The sequence below is a fragment of the Opisthocomus hoazin genome, chromosome 1 (genome assembly GCF_030867145.1).
Source record: "Opisthocomus hoazin isolate bOpiHoa1 chromosome 1, bOpiHoa1.hap1, whole genome shotgun sequence".
Lineage (NCBI taxonomy): Eukaryota > Metazoa > Chordata > Aves > Opisthocomiformes > Opisthocomidae > Opisthocomus > Opisthocomus hoazin.
The window spans coordinates 129,281,448-129,299,360 of NC_134414.1; the positions used below are offsets into that span (position 1 = coordinate 129,281,448).

At 36.7% G+C, this 17,913-nt stretch overlaps 1 protein-coding gene across 2 annotated transcripts in view; it reads left to right on the plus strand.

Annotated features, from left to right (window-relative positions):
* Positions 1-17,913, plus strand: part of CBLB (Cbl proto-oncogene B) — a 131,708-nt gene that overhangs the window by 99,766 nt on the left and 14,029 nt on the right. The window contains exons 11-17 of one of the 2 annotated variants that reach the window (XM_075435514.1): positions 127-312; positions 2,543-2,908; positions 5,652-5,746; positions 10,924-11,067; positions 15,674-15,762; positions 15,861-15,992; positions 17,370-17,507. In XM_075435514.1, coding sequence (XP_075291629.1) covers positions 127-312; positions 2,543-2,908; positions 5,652-5,746; positions 10,924-11,067; positions 15,674-15,762; positions 15,861-15,992; positions 17,370-17,507 — 1,150 coding nt within the window. The remainder of the gene's footprint in view (positions 1-126; positions 313-2,542; positions 2,909-5,651; positions 5,747-10,923; positions 11,068-15,673; positions 15,763-15,860; positions 15,993-17,369; positions 17,508-17,913) is intronic. The other variant, XM_075435519.1, reaches the window with a different exon arrangement.

A 17,913-nucleotide genomic window follows, 5' to 3' on the forward strand; every position in this document is an offset into this window, starting at 1 on the left:
AGGGTGTCCATTATGATAGATGACTATTAGTAAGTACCTGACAAATCAAATGTTTTAGTCATGGAATAGAAGTTGTGTACTTGGTCATCAGATGAATACTAGGAATATTTTTTTTCTGTCTTGAAGTGCAATGAGAGGCAGAATTCACCAGTGACTTCCCCAGGGTCTTCCCCTCTTGCACAAAGAAGAAAACCGCTTCCAGACCCCCTGCAAATCCCACATCTTAGTCTTCCACCTGTACCTCCTCGTCTGGATCTTATTCAGAAGGGAGTAGCACGGTCACCATGTGCCAGCCCAACTGGATCACCAAAGGTGAGTTTTATTCAACCATTATTTCTTTATATATGAATATTGATGAATTGTATTTGATTGTTTTCAAGGTGAGCTTGCTTTTTTGTTTTGGAAGGTAGACTGTTTTCTCTGTGTTTTCTTTTCCAAGAGTTTGCTCTGTCCAAAAGAACTTTAGTTCTTTATAGCTTAGGAAAGCTTTAGATTAGATCCACATTGATTACATCTCTTTTCTCCTTCCGTTGACTTGGGCAAGTGCTTGTACCTTTGCATAATACCTTACATAGTCAGATGTTTACAGCTAAATCTGTTGGTCAAATGTGACCTCTGTTTGATGATTGTATTGCACTTGGTTATGGTCAGAATTATAAAGACATGGCTGTAATGGATAAATTCTGTAATAAACCCTGATTCATTAAAATAAATAGAAATGAAAGTTTCCTTAATACATTTTAAGGTCATTATCTCATTTAAATTATATGTTGTGCTGTGGTGATGATTTATACTCAGTTTCCACAGTATTCTTACAAGAAAAATACATGCAGATACCCTACTTTCAGAACCTTAACTGGCATGTATTAGGACTGAAGTTTCAAGGGAAATAATGACTCTGTAGCTAATAAATTATATGCGATGTTTTGTGAAACTTAAGATATTAGAGTTAATGATTTTTTGAGTGGATAAGCATGAATGAGAACAAATACTATGTTTGTCACTCTCTGTTATGAGTTGATCATTTTGTTGTGATTGCTGTGAACAGAGGGGGAATTAGATTTAAATTTAAGTTTTTAGATGATGAATTCAAATTAAAATTCAAAACATAACTTGAAATCTGCATGCTCATAATAATCCAGTATGAAGTACCCTATTTATTTTGTCAGGTTTTTACTTCAAGCTTGAAAATCAACCTCTATTTAAGTTTCTAGCTGTTTATAATTTAGAGGAAAAAATAGAAGTTTGAATAGTTTCTTTAAGCTTTTCATCACTTTTTATATTATACAAGGGAATGTGTAACACATTGAGGATATGTGGTGAAGATTTTGCACGTCCATTAAAAATTTATTTTACAATAGTGTATTTTTACAAAGTTCATGTCTTATAAAAACAGAAAATCAGAAATACCATTAACATTGCTTTAAATTTTTCCTTGACATTATTTTGAAAACGCTGGTTTTTTCCTTCAAACTTCTCCTGGGGGAAAGAAAAAAACACTGGGGGAGATGAAAGGGGAATAATATGGGGTCAACAAGGAATAATTCCATACTTCAAAAATTTCATATTTAAAACAAAACCAGACAATTTAATCCTTCCAAAACTTCTTCAGTCAAAAAACTGTTTTCTTTTTCTGCAATGAAAAACTGTAACTATAATGATAAGCTATAACAAATAATTTGGACCTAGCCATTATGTTCCTGCCTTGACAGTGAGGGTAACTTTTTTTTTCTTCAGTAGCAGCTGAATTTAAATACTTCTTTGCTTAACATGCTGTCCCATTTATATGAATAGACCTGCAGGTAGAATGTTATTTTCAAGACAAGTAACATGTTGAGGTGCTGCTCAAAGAATAATGGTGGGCTAACCTGTCAAGTCAGAGCAAATACTAATCTTACTCTAAAACTTTTGTGGCCTCCATCTCTTCCAGTGGTGGTAATATACAGGCTTACCAGAGTCCATGGAAATTACACCTTACAAGGGAGATCATCTTTTCTGTATTTCTTATGGTAGCTGGTGGTAAGAGAAAAACATTTCGTTAAGACCTGGCCTGAGTGTTATTTTGTAAAATGCTGTTAGTAAATAACTTCTAATGATAATGTTCTGGTTTTATCAGATTTGTGCTCTTAGAAGCTATACAGCTACCTGTATGAGTTGGGGTTTTTTTCTGGTAGCTTCGTTTTCAGTTTTTTCCAAACATTCCTCAGAATTCGTTCATCAGCTAAATAAGCGATTGAAAGGATCAAAGCAAAGACTTCTGGAAAAAAGTTACAGGTCAGATAAATCTGCCTCAGTCAGTTTTCTTTTCTCCTGTCTACCTCCTTCCTTGGGTTACTCTTGCAACACTAGAAATAGGGGCGTGCGTCCTACGAGAGACCAGGTTGTCTGCAGAATGCAAGACAAGACTAACATTTAACCTACTGGCAAGTACTCTTGTGATGGCTTGAAAATATCTGTTAGAAATGATAAAGCCGTACTTGATCATGAGAGAAATATGCATGCCTATATGTAACTTCCTTTTTAAACTTTCTGTGTTGTTTAGTCTTCTCCTTGTATGGTGAGGAAACAAGACAAACCTTTGCCAGCACCGCCACCTCCCTTGCGTGATCCTCCACCGCCTCCACCGGAGAGACCCCCTCCAATTCCGCCAGACAACAGGATAAGCAGACACCTGCATCATGTGGAAAGCGTGCCTTCCAGAGACCAGCCCATGCCCCTTGAAGGCTTCTGTCCCAGAGATGTGTTTGGGACAAGTCAGTTAGTAGGATGTCGAATAGGGAGTGATGCTTCTCCCAAACCAGGACTGACTGCAATTTCAAACATAAATGGAAGGCACAACCGCCTAAGTTCTGATCCAGTATTTATGAGGAAACACAGACGTCATGAGCTGCCTGCAGAAGGTGCCAAGGTATGAAGTGAGCTGAGTGTGTTGAATCCAAATTTGATACCCTGCTGCCGTGTTGTCTTGCATTGGCTAAAGTGGTGTTTGTATTGGTCAGTGTCGATCTCCTGTTTCCAAATCTTTCCTGTTAATAGTAAGCTGGTCATAAATGAATGGTTTGTTAAATACTGTAATTTGTAAAGCAACAGTACATGAGGGTCTAAGTTACGATTTTCATATGAAACCTTCAAAAAATAGCTTGGAGAGAAAATTCTGGATTTGCTGTATTCTTGTAGTAAATGATCCATACAGTTTGTGCATAATAATAATATAGCACTGTATGCTGTAGTGTAGTTATATAGCATCTTAGGTCCACTTTGGAAGTGTCTTATGCCAAAACTGTGTATGCATTTGCTGATGGAATAGTAGATGTTCCAGTTACCTCTGTCACAGATGAGGTGAGGACTATGTAACCTCTTCAGTCTGTAATGTATGCAGTATGTACAGATGATGTACACAAATATACTTAAATTGTCAGATATATTGTGTGCATTAACATAAAAAGCTGAACGTTCCAAAGTTCAGTTGTGTTGTTCATCAGTAAAACATTGTTTTCAAAAAAGCGTTAGACTAGTCACGATGTTCAGTGTAGTCTAATGGAACAGTTCTAACCTGCCTTGACCCTAAGAAAGAGAAAACAAATACATCTAAAGCTAAGCTGAATGTAGGATCATTTATTGTATCTTTGCCACTGGCTGTATGGGCAGCATCCTTCAAAGTGCTCAGTGGCACAACCTCAGTATTGCATTGGTTGATTTGGTATTACATTCAATACTCTAAACCTTATTCAGGATACTTAGCATTGCAACTCCCTTTTTCTTTGTCAATTGTTTACAGTAATACACATATCTAGCTGATTTTTTCTTCCTGTGTACTTAGAGTGGAACTCCAGTTGCTGGAGTTGTACGTTGTTGTAATTTGTCTGTAACAGCTTTTGACTTCTCTTGGACAAATACTGATAAAAAGCATATACAGAGTGCAATTTTCTCACTGCCCGATGTTCAGCTCAATCCCGAGTAGCAAATTACCCTACAATTACCCTACCTAATCTCTCCCTGCTTAAATACTGATCATGATGTCACATGGCATCAAATATCCCGTTTGGTTGGCGAGTTGGGGTCAGCCCACCCGGCATCGTGTGAAAGCTAATCCTTATCCCAGCCAAACCCAGGACATGTCCAATAATCCATTTTCAGTGTTGAGGGTGTTTGGAGTTGTCACTTGCAACCTTTCCACGGATTGTCTAGCTTAGTTTGGCTAGGGGCATCTGCTTGTCACCCACACGAGAAGTATGTTTTCCTGTCCCTGGTTGCAGTGAATAGCATGGATGTCTATGCCTATGGTGTTTCTTCTATTAAAAAAGAAGAAGAATTATTTTCAATTAACATATAGAAACATCTGGGGAGGAGAGCGTAGGGGGAGTAGTTCTGGCATTAGGCAGCTTCAGAAAGCTTATAAGGCTATGTACGGTTGGGGAGGCTTAGGTTTGAAACGAGATCAAATGGTGGTGGCCTAAGAAAAAATACCTAGTTCCACTCTAATCAGTTTTATCAAAGCAGCTCAGTAATTTATAGAGCAGATTATTAACTCAAAGCTGCTGCACTTTTTTTTCTTGAAGACTACATAGCTTGTGCTAAGAAGGATGGATTTGTGGTTAAGTCACGGTAGTTAGAAATCATCAGTTTTTCTCTCTATTTGCTTTCCCAAGGTCACAAGCTATTTGACCTGTCTATCTCCATTCTAATTTTTTTTTTATATGGATGTTTTGGTTATTTTGAAAGTACATTACTGAAATTGAGTTAGTATTGGTAAAGAACATTGATATACATGATGAAAGGTGCTTAAGAATTCCATGACGTTATATATAATTAGAATTTCCTGTTACCAGCATTGAGCCAAATGCTAAAATTTTACATACAACTAGGCTGTTGTTTAAAATGCAGTAGCTTTTCATCTGATTTTAAAAGGGTACTGGGTTTGTATCTTCATAAGAACATCTCAGTTGTGGTCTGATGCAGTATTGAAGCTGATGGAATGAATACTTCTCAAATCAGAATAACCACTCAATGTAGAAGTGCTGTTGTAGTCTGGAGAAGTTACATATGTATTTCTTTAACCAAGTGCTGTTTGAACTGTCATCTTCAGGTTATAGATCTAAGCCGTTTCGTTAAATGGAGCAACTGACAACCCTGAATTATTGTTTCAGGCTGTATGCACGTTCACAAGGGAAACATTTAATGAATTTTCATCCCCGATTCATATATCAACTTTAATATAATCTTTTTGCTATTGGGAAAAGCCAGGAATCAGGAAGACAATCCTGTGGGGAGGGAATGGATTCTGGCAGGCACTGTGATTATCAGAGAGTTCTAAAAAACATTAATATGTTTAACATGCTGTCCCTGTTGTTTCCCTGCTGTACTTACCTTTCTCACTTTGATCAGTCTGCAATCTCGAAATCTTAATTTTCCCCCAAGCAGTTCAGCTGTAACTCAGTAGTCCATCTAGTAACCGTGATGTGGAACTTAAGCTAACATGTTCTACAGCTCCTAAATGAAAGAGTCACTTCAGATAACAGCTCTGTAGTGTGAACTCCTAGGAAAGCTTTTACCCTTAATCTTCTCAAGGTCTATTTTGTGATACCTAGTTGATGAACATCCATGATGATAAATGGGAGGAGAGACCCGTTGTAACATATGTGTAATTTTAGGCCTTTTCAAATGGTCATATGATAAATGAAGAATATGATGTCCCTCCACGGCTTTCACCACCTCTTCCGGCTGCCTCCGTCATCCCTAGTATAAAGTAAGTTAACTTTAAGTGTAAAAGAAATGTGTTAATTAATTTTAGATATTACCACTGATTTTCTGGTGCAAAAAGAAAAACGGGAAAAAGAAAGAAATAAAATTAATTAATATAACTTGGTGATACATTTTCCATGAACTTTAATGTGGCTTTACAAAGGGAATGTAAATTGTATTGATTCAGTGGGAGCAGTTCTAACGTTAATTGAACATAATACATTTTTATAGGAAGAGAGAATAAATTGTGGCAGATCTTGCTCACAGGCATTTGGCAGTGGGAGCAGACACTGTCTGGTTTTGCTTTTACCACTACTACTACGGGGGTGGGGGGGTGGTAAGAGCTATTTATCGCAGGAGATGAGAGATTTTAGGGAAAGTATGAAGGGTAAAGAGCATGATTTGTGTGCATTCTGCCCCTAATATGGTCATGCTTTCTGGACGTTCCACACATGGAGCTTTATCCAGGGTTCACACCAGTATCTTTTATTTGTTGTGGCTAAAACCCAACCAAACAAAAAACATGTTATATCCATTTTAGATGGAGTCAACCTCCCTGAGTTCCAGAACATGGTTTGGGAAATTTTGTCATGTCGAGTTGCAGACTACTTTTAGTCTTCCGGTAACATGGCTGTTAATTTGGTACCAAGAGGTTGCTGTGCATAGCAAGTATCTCTGGCCTCTGGAATCACATGCGATATTCTACAGAACAAGAGATACTTAAAATAGAAAGCCTGGAAATGCTATAAAGCAGTTTGTCATTTTTTTTGTGCTTTTGTAAGGAAATGAGAGCATATCTCAATTTTATCCTGCAGTTTCTTTCCAATGTACTCCTTGTGATTCTTGCCATTAAATAAAATAATTGGGCAGTCAGTACATACTAATACTGAGAATTTTCTCATTAGTGTGTGTAATTTTGCCGTATCTTCAGCACTTGTTCCATTGTTGTTCAGTTAATGGTAGTACAAAAGACAAATATATTTCAGGATTTCATTCATATGCTGGTTTTTCTCTTCCTAAGCACTAGAATAAAGGTGCAGTGGAGCACTGACTTTTTCATTCAGAAGCGCTTGTTCAGGTGGAGTAATTGCAGAGTTGAAGCTCTCCATGTTTACTTTCCGTTCAGAACCCAATTTTAGAATATTATACAGGAATTTTTGTAGTTGAGTGTTGTGATGTAACCTGATTGATGTTGGGTATCACTGGAGGACTGTTTGGAAACCTCATATAATCAATCCCCCTCTCTATATTGATGCCTTGGGTTGACTACTCCTTCCGTGATACAGTGCAACCCCTGGGATGTTCCACACTCTGTCAGTCAGAAAGAGAAGGCAATAACTGATAGACAAACTAAATGCTTTTGTATTCCAAAGCAAAGTGAATTCTGAAGAGGGGAAAATTCTTGTTTTTATTTTTCATAGTGTTGAAATACCAAAGATTCTGCTTCATGAAAAATCCCTTTTTTTACTCAGATTTTTGCAAATGTAGCCTAGAATAAAAATACAATCTATGCGTACACTGTGCAGTGTTCATTGGAAATTCAACAAGATATTATAGCAGTGTGGACAGGCATAAAGCCCATGTCAAGACAATCCAAAACTACAATGTGTGAATTTAGCTTGTTCAAAAGAAGTATCTTCATTAACTGAAGTCTTCCAAATAGAAAACTGACGTATTCCATTCAAAAGAAAATCTTCATTTGCTAAAGCCAAACTCCATAAACTTTTCAGGGAGAAATTAACTTTCATTTCTGGTTTGGTTTTGTACTTAAACCTTTCAAAAATACATAGCAAGTTTCACATTTTAATTTTAAAATGTAAAAATATGAAACTATAATTTAGGGGTAAGAAGTTCAAATTATCTAATTAACAACTACTAAAGTCAAATGGAATGACTGCTAAAGTTGATCTTGTATGTTGTTTCTTGAAACACCAATATGTCTGTTTTAAACTGATTTCAGATGAAGTTTTTGTAACCACTAGAAAATACTCCGATAATCTGTATCTGTGTGTGGCAATACGTAGGTGGAAAAACTTGGGGGGGGAGATTTTTAAAAAATCTTTTATAATAGCAAGCTTGAAAAGTTTAGTATTTCCACCAACATCAACAACTGTTTTTAAAAAGATAACCTAAATAATATTTAGCATGATTTAATTTGAAATGTCAGAATATTTTTACAGCGTATTTTTCCTCCTGTTAGATTGACTGCACTAAGCACTCATAAATATGTTGAACTGTACTTGGTCCAAAATACTCTTGCTTTCCACAACTGTGCTACTGCAATCAATCTGCAAGTTTCTCATTGCTACTTTCCGATCTCTGCAGAGTTGTGGCTTGAGAGCTAGTTTGTTTCATACAGCTGCAAATTTTTTTTTTCCTAGTTATTATCATAAGTCTGTAATTTCAGAGGTTTGACTGAAGGATGCATTGACCATGAATGAAATGTCTTAGTCTAAATAATGAGGAGGCAAAATGACCCTTAGCTGAAACTTCACAATTTTAAATATTGCTACTTGTTTGATCAGTTTTTACTAAGACATTACAAATATCACTTTTTTCTTTGCTAAATTACCTTAACAGAAAAGCACTAGTGTCTTTTTTCTAGAAACAGTGATGATTCATTTTTTGCTGTCTTGAGTATTGTTAGCCATACTTTAACAATGAATTTTTACACTCATATTAACCAAGCATCTGATTTTTATTTTCCACTCAACCACTGTGTTGCTGACCCTACATCTTAAAACAGTTATTCTTTTATTGGACTGCGGTAATTATGTCAGATTATTTTTAGCAGCTTTGATCAAATTACTGTTTTATTCTTGAAGAAATAAATAAAACCTTTATGTTTAAGATACAGAACTGTTCTTCCCCCAAACTTAGAAATTTTCAAGTTAAATAGTGTTAATTTTATTTGTCCTGTGAGTAGGTAGTTGAGGGAAAAGTAGCAGGAAGAGGTATTTCTCGTCTTGCTATCCCTTCTATCTTGCTAAGAAACTTTGAAGGTGGAATCATAGTTCCATTAAAGGCAACTGTGACTTGGAAATCCTGGTGCCCTTCAAATCAGCATTTGGCGTGGGGCTTCTCCAGCGGTGTTAGAAGGAGCACTGCTGATGTGCAGGTTGTAGATATCTGAGAGATGATGCTCTGGAGGACACAATGTGCCCTTAGCTCATAGCTTGACAGGCCAGTGAGTTGGGATGCATTGCCTATTCTGTGGCAATTCTCGTTGCGTTGCAGGCAAATGTTGCCCTATGACAAATAGAAAATTTTGTCCTCCTCTATCAATGAAAGTGAGCTGCTTTGTATACACTTTGGTTTTAAGGGTAGGGCACGCTTAAGGGCAGCTGACAAGTGTCGACTTGATCATGTGGGCCACATAACACTTACTTTGCTGAAATGGAGTTTGCTTGAGGCCTTACAAGATTAAAGCTTTTGTTGCACTAGCAAGTAGTATGCTGCATAGGACAGAAGAGTTGATAGTAAGGACTTGATGTCTGTACTGTACATGTTATTGGAGAGCAATTCAGCTAGCTGTGGTCTCGTCCCATGAATGTGAACAGCCTTTAGCAACTGGAACATAGTGGGGGCAATACACTTGGAGTGTATTGTGTATTTGAGTTTAATCTGAAAAATATTCAAGCTGTGCGCTCTGCAGTGCAAATCAAAGCATGGTGAGTGGGGAGATTAAAAGGATTCATTTTGAAAGCACAGTCCTGATCCGAACTGAAATACACGGACTGCAAGTTCATTGTGTCTAAGTTCTGTGAATCAGTTTACCAGTAAATAGATGGAAAGAGAACATTTGCCTGAAATACTTCGAAATAAGTGTGAGATGTTGGTTTCCCTGGAGCTCTGTTTACAACTAAGCTGGACATTAAGTGGCTTGACAAAAATGAGTTCTTGCATCTTTTCCTGTTTTGCCGTTGGCCCTTGGTGCTCAGTAGGATAAGAGAGATTGAAAGCTGGCCTTCTGTTCAACAAACCAGAAAATACAAAGTCATCACTTAACAGAATGTAATTCTCACTTTGAATTTTAAAATATTTCCACTTAAAGAGTAGGAAGGGGAACTCAAACAATATGTGAATACAGTGTACTGGTCAGTTTTGTATTCCTGTGTACAAAAATCTTCTAAAGATGTAAGAGTAAGGAAGTTTTTTAAAGTGTAATTATAGACAATTTCACCAGCTTGATAAACAGATGTCTAAGTGTTTCATGTCTGTGCTTGTAATGACAATGTTCATCTGTTTAATTACAAAAAACTGTAAAAGATGTGTTTATCTTAACTAGGTCGTTTTGTGTAGAACAATAGTTAGTCTTAGGACAATAGAGATTTCATAAAACAATGTCTTGAAGAAATTTCAATAATTATCAAGAAAATGGGGTAGACATCTAGCAGAACAATGCAAAAGAAGTTTGCAGTCAAATACCATTACAGCTGAGGTAAATTGGAAGAGCAATATGGTTTTTTAAAATATGAATTCTGAAATATTAATGAAATGTAAGTATAGGACAATTTTAGGATCCTAAGGGAGAGTATTTTACCTATATGTTAGTACTCTAACTCTTCTACTGCTATACAAATGAAGAGCACCTTTCAAATATTAATCACATAATTTAAAAAATTAACTTAATTCACAGTATTCCATGAATTAAAATCTGTTCTATAACCAGGTTCAGATAGGGCCTTCAGAGAAGGGGGTTTTGCGTTGTTTTTTTTCCCGGTAAGTAGCCTTTGAAGAGGGCTTCAAACAGTAGTACCAACCTGGTTTGGTCAGTATTCGACATTCGCTATTGGTCAGTATTCGACGTTTCTGGTCTAGATATTGGTATTTCAAACGTTGCCATCTGCAGAAGCCAGCAATTCAATTTGTGATTATTTTGAAAAAACACAGGCTGATATATATAACATCTCCAGAACATGCTGGATTGCTATGTAAGAATGATTGCATGTCAACAGAAATGAGAATATTTTTTTTTTGTGGGCCTTTCAGCTGCCTACTTGAGGATGCTACAGAGTTCTCATTTTTCTAGTACATTTTTATCTTCTGTTCTTTAAATGGCTGTACAGTAATGGCACAAACTTCTTGTCCATCTAAGAAATCAAAGATGGAAAAAGCAATTTCGCACTGCATTGCTGTGTAACAGTTAAAGCAAAACTGGTCTTTTTCTCATCTCCTTAGGTGCCCTGTTCCTGCAGCTAATTCTCTGTCTGATAAATCAAGGGATCACACAGATGACGATGACGAATATAAAGTTCCTTCTTCACATCCTGTAATGCTGAGCTCACAACCACCTCATAGTCATAATATAAAATCTGTTGCTCGGTAAGGTCATTTAACAGCCTCAAAGGCAACTTATTTACAAAAACTCTGCTTCTTCCAAAATTTACCTGGATTCAGAATTCAGAACGATGGTTAAGCTTGCCTGCCTGCTGAAATGTCTCGTGTTTCCAAGCTTGGATTACGGATGCTTCTGTTTCATTTGACCACCACCACAGTCATTAACCTGTGAAGTTCACTTTATTGTATCTCTCTTGTGTCAGAACCGGTATTTTTTGCTTTTTAGTACCGTTTCTGCAGTTAAGCCTTTTTTCCCTTAGGTTGAGGTTTTCAGAACTGACCAGGAGATTCAACCCCCACAATTCTTGCAAATTTAATTTTTAGGAGGATTGTGTGGCTGAAATTCCCCAAATCAGCTTTGAAAATCTTAAATTTTCACATTTTATATAATTCATTTTAAGAAGCAACACAGTACTGAAAAATATGTGAATTGGCAGCTATATGTGCATACTTTTATTCTCTTTTTGTCCCGTATGTACTGTCTTTTTGGCTTTTTGAGCCTGTTTCACAGTGTATTTTGTTTGTGCTTCTCAGGAAAAGAACCTTTTTTCAAATTCAGGTGGAATATCTCTCTTTTGCTTTAAACGCGTTCTAAGATAGTATCTCCACACTGTCACAGTGCTGACTTATAATGGATTATGGCAAGGAGATTTGGAGCCAAGGGACGTGGCAACTGAAGGCTATTTCATTCCTGGTGAATTTTTTGGTCTTTGACTCAAAAAAAAAAATAAAAAAATTCTGAACGTGTGGAATTAGCGTCTTGGGAAAAAGAAGGGCCAATTCTCTACTAGTTCGGTCAAAAGTATGGTATTAAAATCAGGTATTCATCTAAAAGTTCAGAGTCTTCTGCTATTAAAAAAATGCAGAGACATATTGCCATTTTTTCCTCTTTCTGTCAGAATGTTATGTCAAGGACCCACCATCAGTAAAGCTCGACATATCTCTCATCCCAAAATTGTCCAATTACAATTTTTAGACCTCTTTAATCAGACATTTGGAACAGGTGGAAAAAAGGTCATAGCCTGATCACTCCAGGCATGCGGGTTAAAAATTCTGTCTTTATTAGGAATGCTGATCCAACCTTCACTGCATACATGTGAATATTGCACAGTTCTCTGAGCTTTGTGATCTTGAGTACTTAAAATTCCTGTCTACTCTGAGACTTAAAAAAACCCAAAAACAAAAAAACCACCAAAAAACAACAAATAATAAAAAACCCCACAATCCCCAAACAATGATGAATAAAACTCTCAATGTTGGCCAAGCAAAAATATGGGAAGACAAAAAATAAAATTCCAAGGTCGTAATCTTCTTTACCAATGCCATTTTTTGTCTGTGTTGTGCTTCTGCATAGGAATGGCTTTCTGTACAATGTGAAGTCATCTACTAGTGGTTGAGTTGCTTGCATGACTGGAGTTACACAGGATGTAACCTTTCTTAGACAAGAAGTCTGTACCAGAAGAGAGCAGTATGTGGACAGATGGCCTTGGTTTAGCAACTTCTGAGGGTTATGTCTAGCTTAGTGAGTAGTATGGTGCAATAGGAGTGGGTCTGTAGAGGGGACAAACTGACTCCAAGGACCCACATCCACACTGCATGGTCTGGATTCAGAGTAACTCTAACATGGTCCTGTGGCTGGTGTACCATTTAGTAATTGCAGTACATTAGATGACCTCCTGCGGGACATCTTTTGAGTTAACATCGTCCAGAAGCAGCTGAGTCTGCATGCTCTGAGACCTCTCTGCAATCTAAATCAAAGTGCTGTAAGTGGAGATGACTTGTGGAGATTTGTTTCAAGTGAACTAAAATGCTGGTATCTAGAAATGCAAGATTCTTGAGAAAATAACCAGCTGGAAAAACTAGAAACTTCTCATTTTCTTGTATCCTTCTTCTGCAGAAAAAAAAAAAAAAGAATGCTTTCAATTAGCTGGTACAGGATTTCACCAGGCCATTAGAATTATTAATAGAGGTTGTAGATGGAAAGCTGATTTTGAAGTTTTTTGTATTTTTTTAGTTGATTTTTTAGCTAGCATGCTTGGTCTTGCACTTATGGTAGGTGTTTTGGCATTAATCCAGGACTTGCTACAAAGAAAATACCTCAGTTTGCCATTCAGGCTGCTCTATGATTAAAACCACCAACTATTCTGATTACATATTCTGATAAAAGTTTTAACTCAAAACAAACCATTCTCCTAATCATTAAAAAAAAGCAGCAAATACTATTGAATGTTTGTGTATGAATATGTATGATATTCCATATACTTTACAAATTGTCTCCTTTTAGCTGATGTCACTACTGAGATGTGAAAGCTGGGATAAAGCTTCCAAAAAGAATCTTGATTCTGGTTGATGCTGTATTCTTTTAATGCACCTCCTTTAGTCTCGTGTGGAGAAGAGTGTCAGTGAAAGCTTAATTTTTCAGTATTGTTTAACAAAACTGTTAACAACAATTTTTTAATTGTCATAAATTTTTAGCACCTTTCAGTTCTGTCCATGAGCGTCACCTTGTCGTCTTACCTCTTTTCTAAGTGTTGCTTTCTCAGTTCTTGGATAGTACTTCAGAGTTTTCAGTAAACTAAAGAGCCTACAAAATTTCTGCTGGATGATATATAATTTAGGAACTAAGTCATTCTTCCATCCTACCCCCAAATTTGTATTGCCTCTAAGACTTTTTGTTCTTTTACCAGTTGATATGGCAATGGTAAAAATATTGCAAGAATAATACAAAAAATGATTCAGAAATCTTTTTTTCTGACAGATCAGTTAATTGTCTGGTTTGTTACAGCTGATCATCTCTTCCCAGGTATGGGGCAAGTTCAGTAGCATTAAGAAATGGAGAGAAAGAATTTCAGTATTACTAATTAGGCTACTATTAGAAGAATGATACATTATTACATTCACCTTCTTTTCTTAATAAAGCCTTTTCCAAAAGGAAGAGAAAAGGACAGAAGGCTTGCTTGTTAGTACTCATTTGCTGCCCTTTTTTCTGGTGTGTACTGTTGATGTAAACAGGTATTTCAGCATGATTTATAAACTGATCATTTAAATGGACTTATTATGACCTGAAGATTTCTGAAGTGGTGCCATGTTATTTTAGTGCCTGTGGCTGGTTAGGTTATTGAAAATGCAGAGTAGATTCAAATTAAAGTAGAAAATGTTATTAGTTATTTAGTGTATATGCTGAGGAGTCAAAGGAAGTGTTGTATCCACTGCATTTGAGAGATTTAACCAATCTTATTTCAAAGGTAGAAGCAACACTTCTTCGACCACTTCCCTGGGGAAATTAATTCGTAACAAAATAGCTCTTACCATTAGGGTTTGTTTTTTTTTTTTTTGGTTTGGTTTTTAAGTCTTGTGATTATTCTTACATTGATTTCATTACTCCTAGTTATAACTCTTGGGACCGTAAACACAATTTCACTTCCTCTTTCTTGTTCATATATTTTAAATGATTCCAGACCTCTAGTCATCCCTACTTTCCATAAGGCCAAATCTGATCGGTTTATTAATGTTTGTACTATTGGTAAAACCCCAGGATCTGAAATTTTAGTTGTATATAGCTCTATCAGATTTGCCGGTATTTAGTAATAAATGGTGCATGGTGGCTTGAGATTTTTATTTTTGAGCTAGAATTGTTTAGTGTGGTGGCCTTTTTCCAAAGAAACTCTGGCTCTTTCTGAATATGCAGGGATTCATAGTTCCAATGACAGGAATAATTTCCCAGTTCTTTCACACTTATTTAAACAATATTTGATATTGTGAAAGGGTTTTTGTTCCATTTTTTCCTGCAGTGTTTGAACAGTCATCTTACAAAAATAATCAATATTTTTCTGACAAGATTATAGGGAACTTTGTACTGTTTGTTTGGATGATGTTCATATTTAATTTGATACTGTTGTTTAATTCTGAGGGTGCAATATGCTTCCATTTTAAAACATTAGTAAACCGTAGTAGAAGTATCAGTGAGACTCAGCTTTTTGATGCAGGAATGAATAGGCGCCTGCAAAACTGCTTTGGCTAGTTTGGTTTTGATTTTTTTTTTAAATGTTTGGCCAAGAGTTTAGTTGAAATTTGTTATTGCTAGTGGTGTGTTGTGGTGTTCTGTTTGGGGTTTTTTGTTGTTGTTTTGATTTATTTTGTTCAATTACTTTTTTATGTACTTCTGCGTGGGTGATTACCAAAATCCGAATTTCCCTTTACCATATTTCTGCTAGGGAAAATTCAACATCTGGGAAGGCAAAATAGGATTGAGTCTGTGACTTAACTATGTGAATGCTCTAATGACCTGAGCTCTGAATTGAAGACTGTGTTTAATATTAGTTCTTCCTCTGTTTTGTATTGCAGCCTTTTGTAAGTTATTTAAGCCATGTCAGTATCCCACCAAGAAAGCAGTGTAATCCTTCAAAGGAGTTTTATTGACAGCTAACCAGTATCTGCTCTTAATATAAAAACTGTAAAGTTTAAAATTGGTGCAGCGTACCGTCTTTCATTTGTTTCCATATGATGGATTGCCAGCTTAGGTACTTGGTCATTCAGGGGATTAATACTTGGATAACTAGTTGATTGCTTTCTGTTTAATGTCTGTTTTCAGGGTGTGTGAGAATGGTCAATGTGCTGGAGTAACGAATGGGGGACACGGTACTACTTCTGAGATGAAGAAATCAAAACATCCTGAGTTAGGTATGTTTCTGTTTTTCACTGTTTAGCAAGAAAATTTACCTATGCTGTTCCAGGGGTACAGCAAGAAAACACTCACTTCTTGTGATTGTGTCATTCAGGAGATGTCTATGATGCACCTACTGTTCCGGTACCTTTGCCACCTGCACGACCTCCTACCAGAGACAACCCAAAACACAGCTCTTTGCTCAACAGGACACCCTCCGATTATGATCTTCTGGTGCCCCCTTTAGGTTGCAGGCTTTTTGCTGATTACATTTAATGGTTAATATTGCCTAGATGACCAAAATGCCATGTTTATTGCAAAACAACCAATGTTGAATATGTTAAGAGTACCAAACAAACTATGGGCTAAATATTATAGCTGTAAGTCAATATTTGTGTCAATGATCTGTACTTCATATCTGTCTGTAAGCCCTCATGCAAGACAGACGAAAAGACGTACTAAATCTGTATTCAACCTATGAAGAAAAGCAAAATCATTTTCCCTAAAATACATTATAACTCTTTGTCCCTTAATGCGAAGTTTGAGCATTGCAATTTAATGCAAGAGTAGACAGTTTTTCCTTTTGCAGCTTAATTCCATTTCTTTTGTCAAATACAAAGAAGAATGCCAAAGAGGAGGTATTTAAGTTGAAGAAAACGAAATTTAATTAAGTTTATTTCTGTTTTTTTTCCACTATCAAGGGACAGTTCAAAACTCACTGCTGCCTACAATCACCAGAAGCTGTTGCTTTTCCAACCCTGATTTCTATTCTGTTCTGCTACACAAAAGTCAGTGAGCTCTGCATATGTACTGGGGCTGTGCTTGGCCACCACCCACACCTTCATGGGCAAACTCAGTTGCATGATTGTTAGACTGCAGTGTATATATCATCATCCAATTTTCTGGTTCCATAAAACCTTTTGAACATTTTCCGTGTTCCTGCACTGCACTGTCTTTGGCCCCTGAAATGTTTCTGAGTTGCGAGAGTTGGCAGGGGGGTTGGACTAAATGACCCACAGAGGTCCCTTCCAACCCCGAACATTCTGTGATTCTGTGAGAGTACATGGAATTGAAGGCAGAAGAACACGTAAAAATCACACTGCTTGGTAACCCTATTCACGTCTGCACCACCTTAGTGTAGGGGGTAGATTGTTTTGCCAAGCCCTAGAAAATTCAGTTTATGTCTGGGGTCAGAGCTTTAGAACAGCAGATAAAAATAATACACAGTATAAATGTACCAGATTCAATGTAGTCGGTGCTAGTGTTTGAATAGAAATATTTTTGCTTAGCCACTGAAATATAGCTGTTACTCTACAATGATATTCAGTGAAAGCTTTCATTATAATACACTCTTTGCAATTGAGCCACTAAAAAAGAAATCTCTTCTCCCATCCCAGAAAAGAAACAGAGCACTGTAAAAGGTCATTCAGAGCATGTTTTAGAAAAGGATTGTGCATAGTAAGAGTCAAGCTTGCAATTCTGTCACTGGAATCATTGAACTGCTAGATGAATTCTAGGAGTAATGGCCTCAGCAGCCAGAGAAAAATACATTCTAAGCTTCACCCTTTATTCTACAGTTCTTAATGAAGTTTTACTCATCTAACAATTCTTTTCTAAAATGCAGGTGAAGATGCGTTTGATAGCTCACCCCCTTCACTACCACCACCACCACCACCTGCTCGGCACAGCATGATTGAGCACACAAAACCTGCTGGCTCAGGAAGCCGACCCCCTTCAGGACATGAACTGTTCCTTCATTCTGGTAGGAATATAAAGGAAAAAACTTACTTTATTTAATTTTCCTTCAGAAGCCTATCTGTCCTGTGATAAAGTTCTCATCAGGCTTCAGAATTCTGTTTTGTCTGTACTTGATTATACAAAAATACTAAAAAATAGGAGTTGTTTTTAATGGTGAACATGAAACAACTCAGAATATAAAAAGACTCAAATTTTCATTATCACAAAGTAATGAAAGGAGGTCAATATTTGTATACCAGGCTAGACATTTTGGTAAATTGTACTTTGCTAGTTAAGAGTTGTTACTTGTGAAGTGCCAAGTTTTCTGTTGGCTTTAATGCTAGTGTGTATCCTTTTGTCAACTCTGTTGTTTTCTATAGTAAAACATAATTCATGGGGTTCATTTTCAAGTTGGAACTTGGAGGAAAACT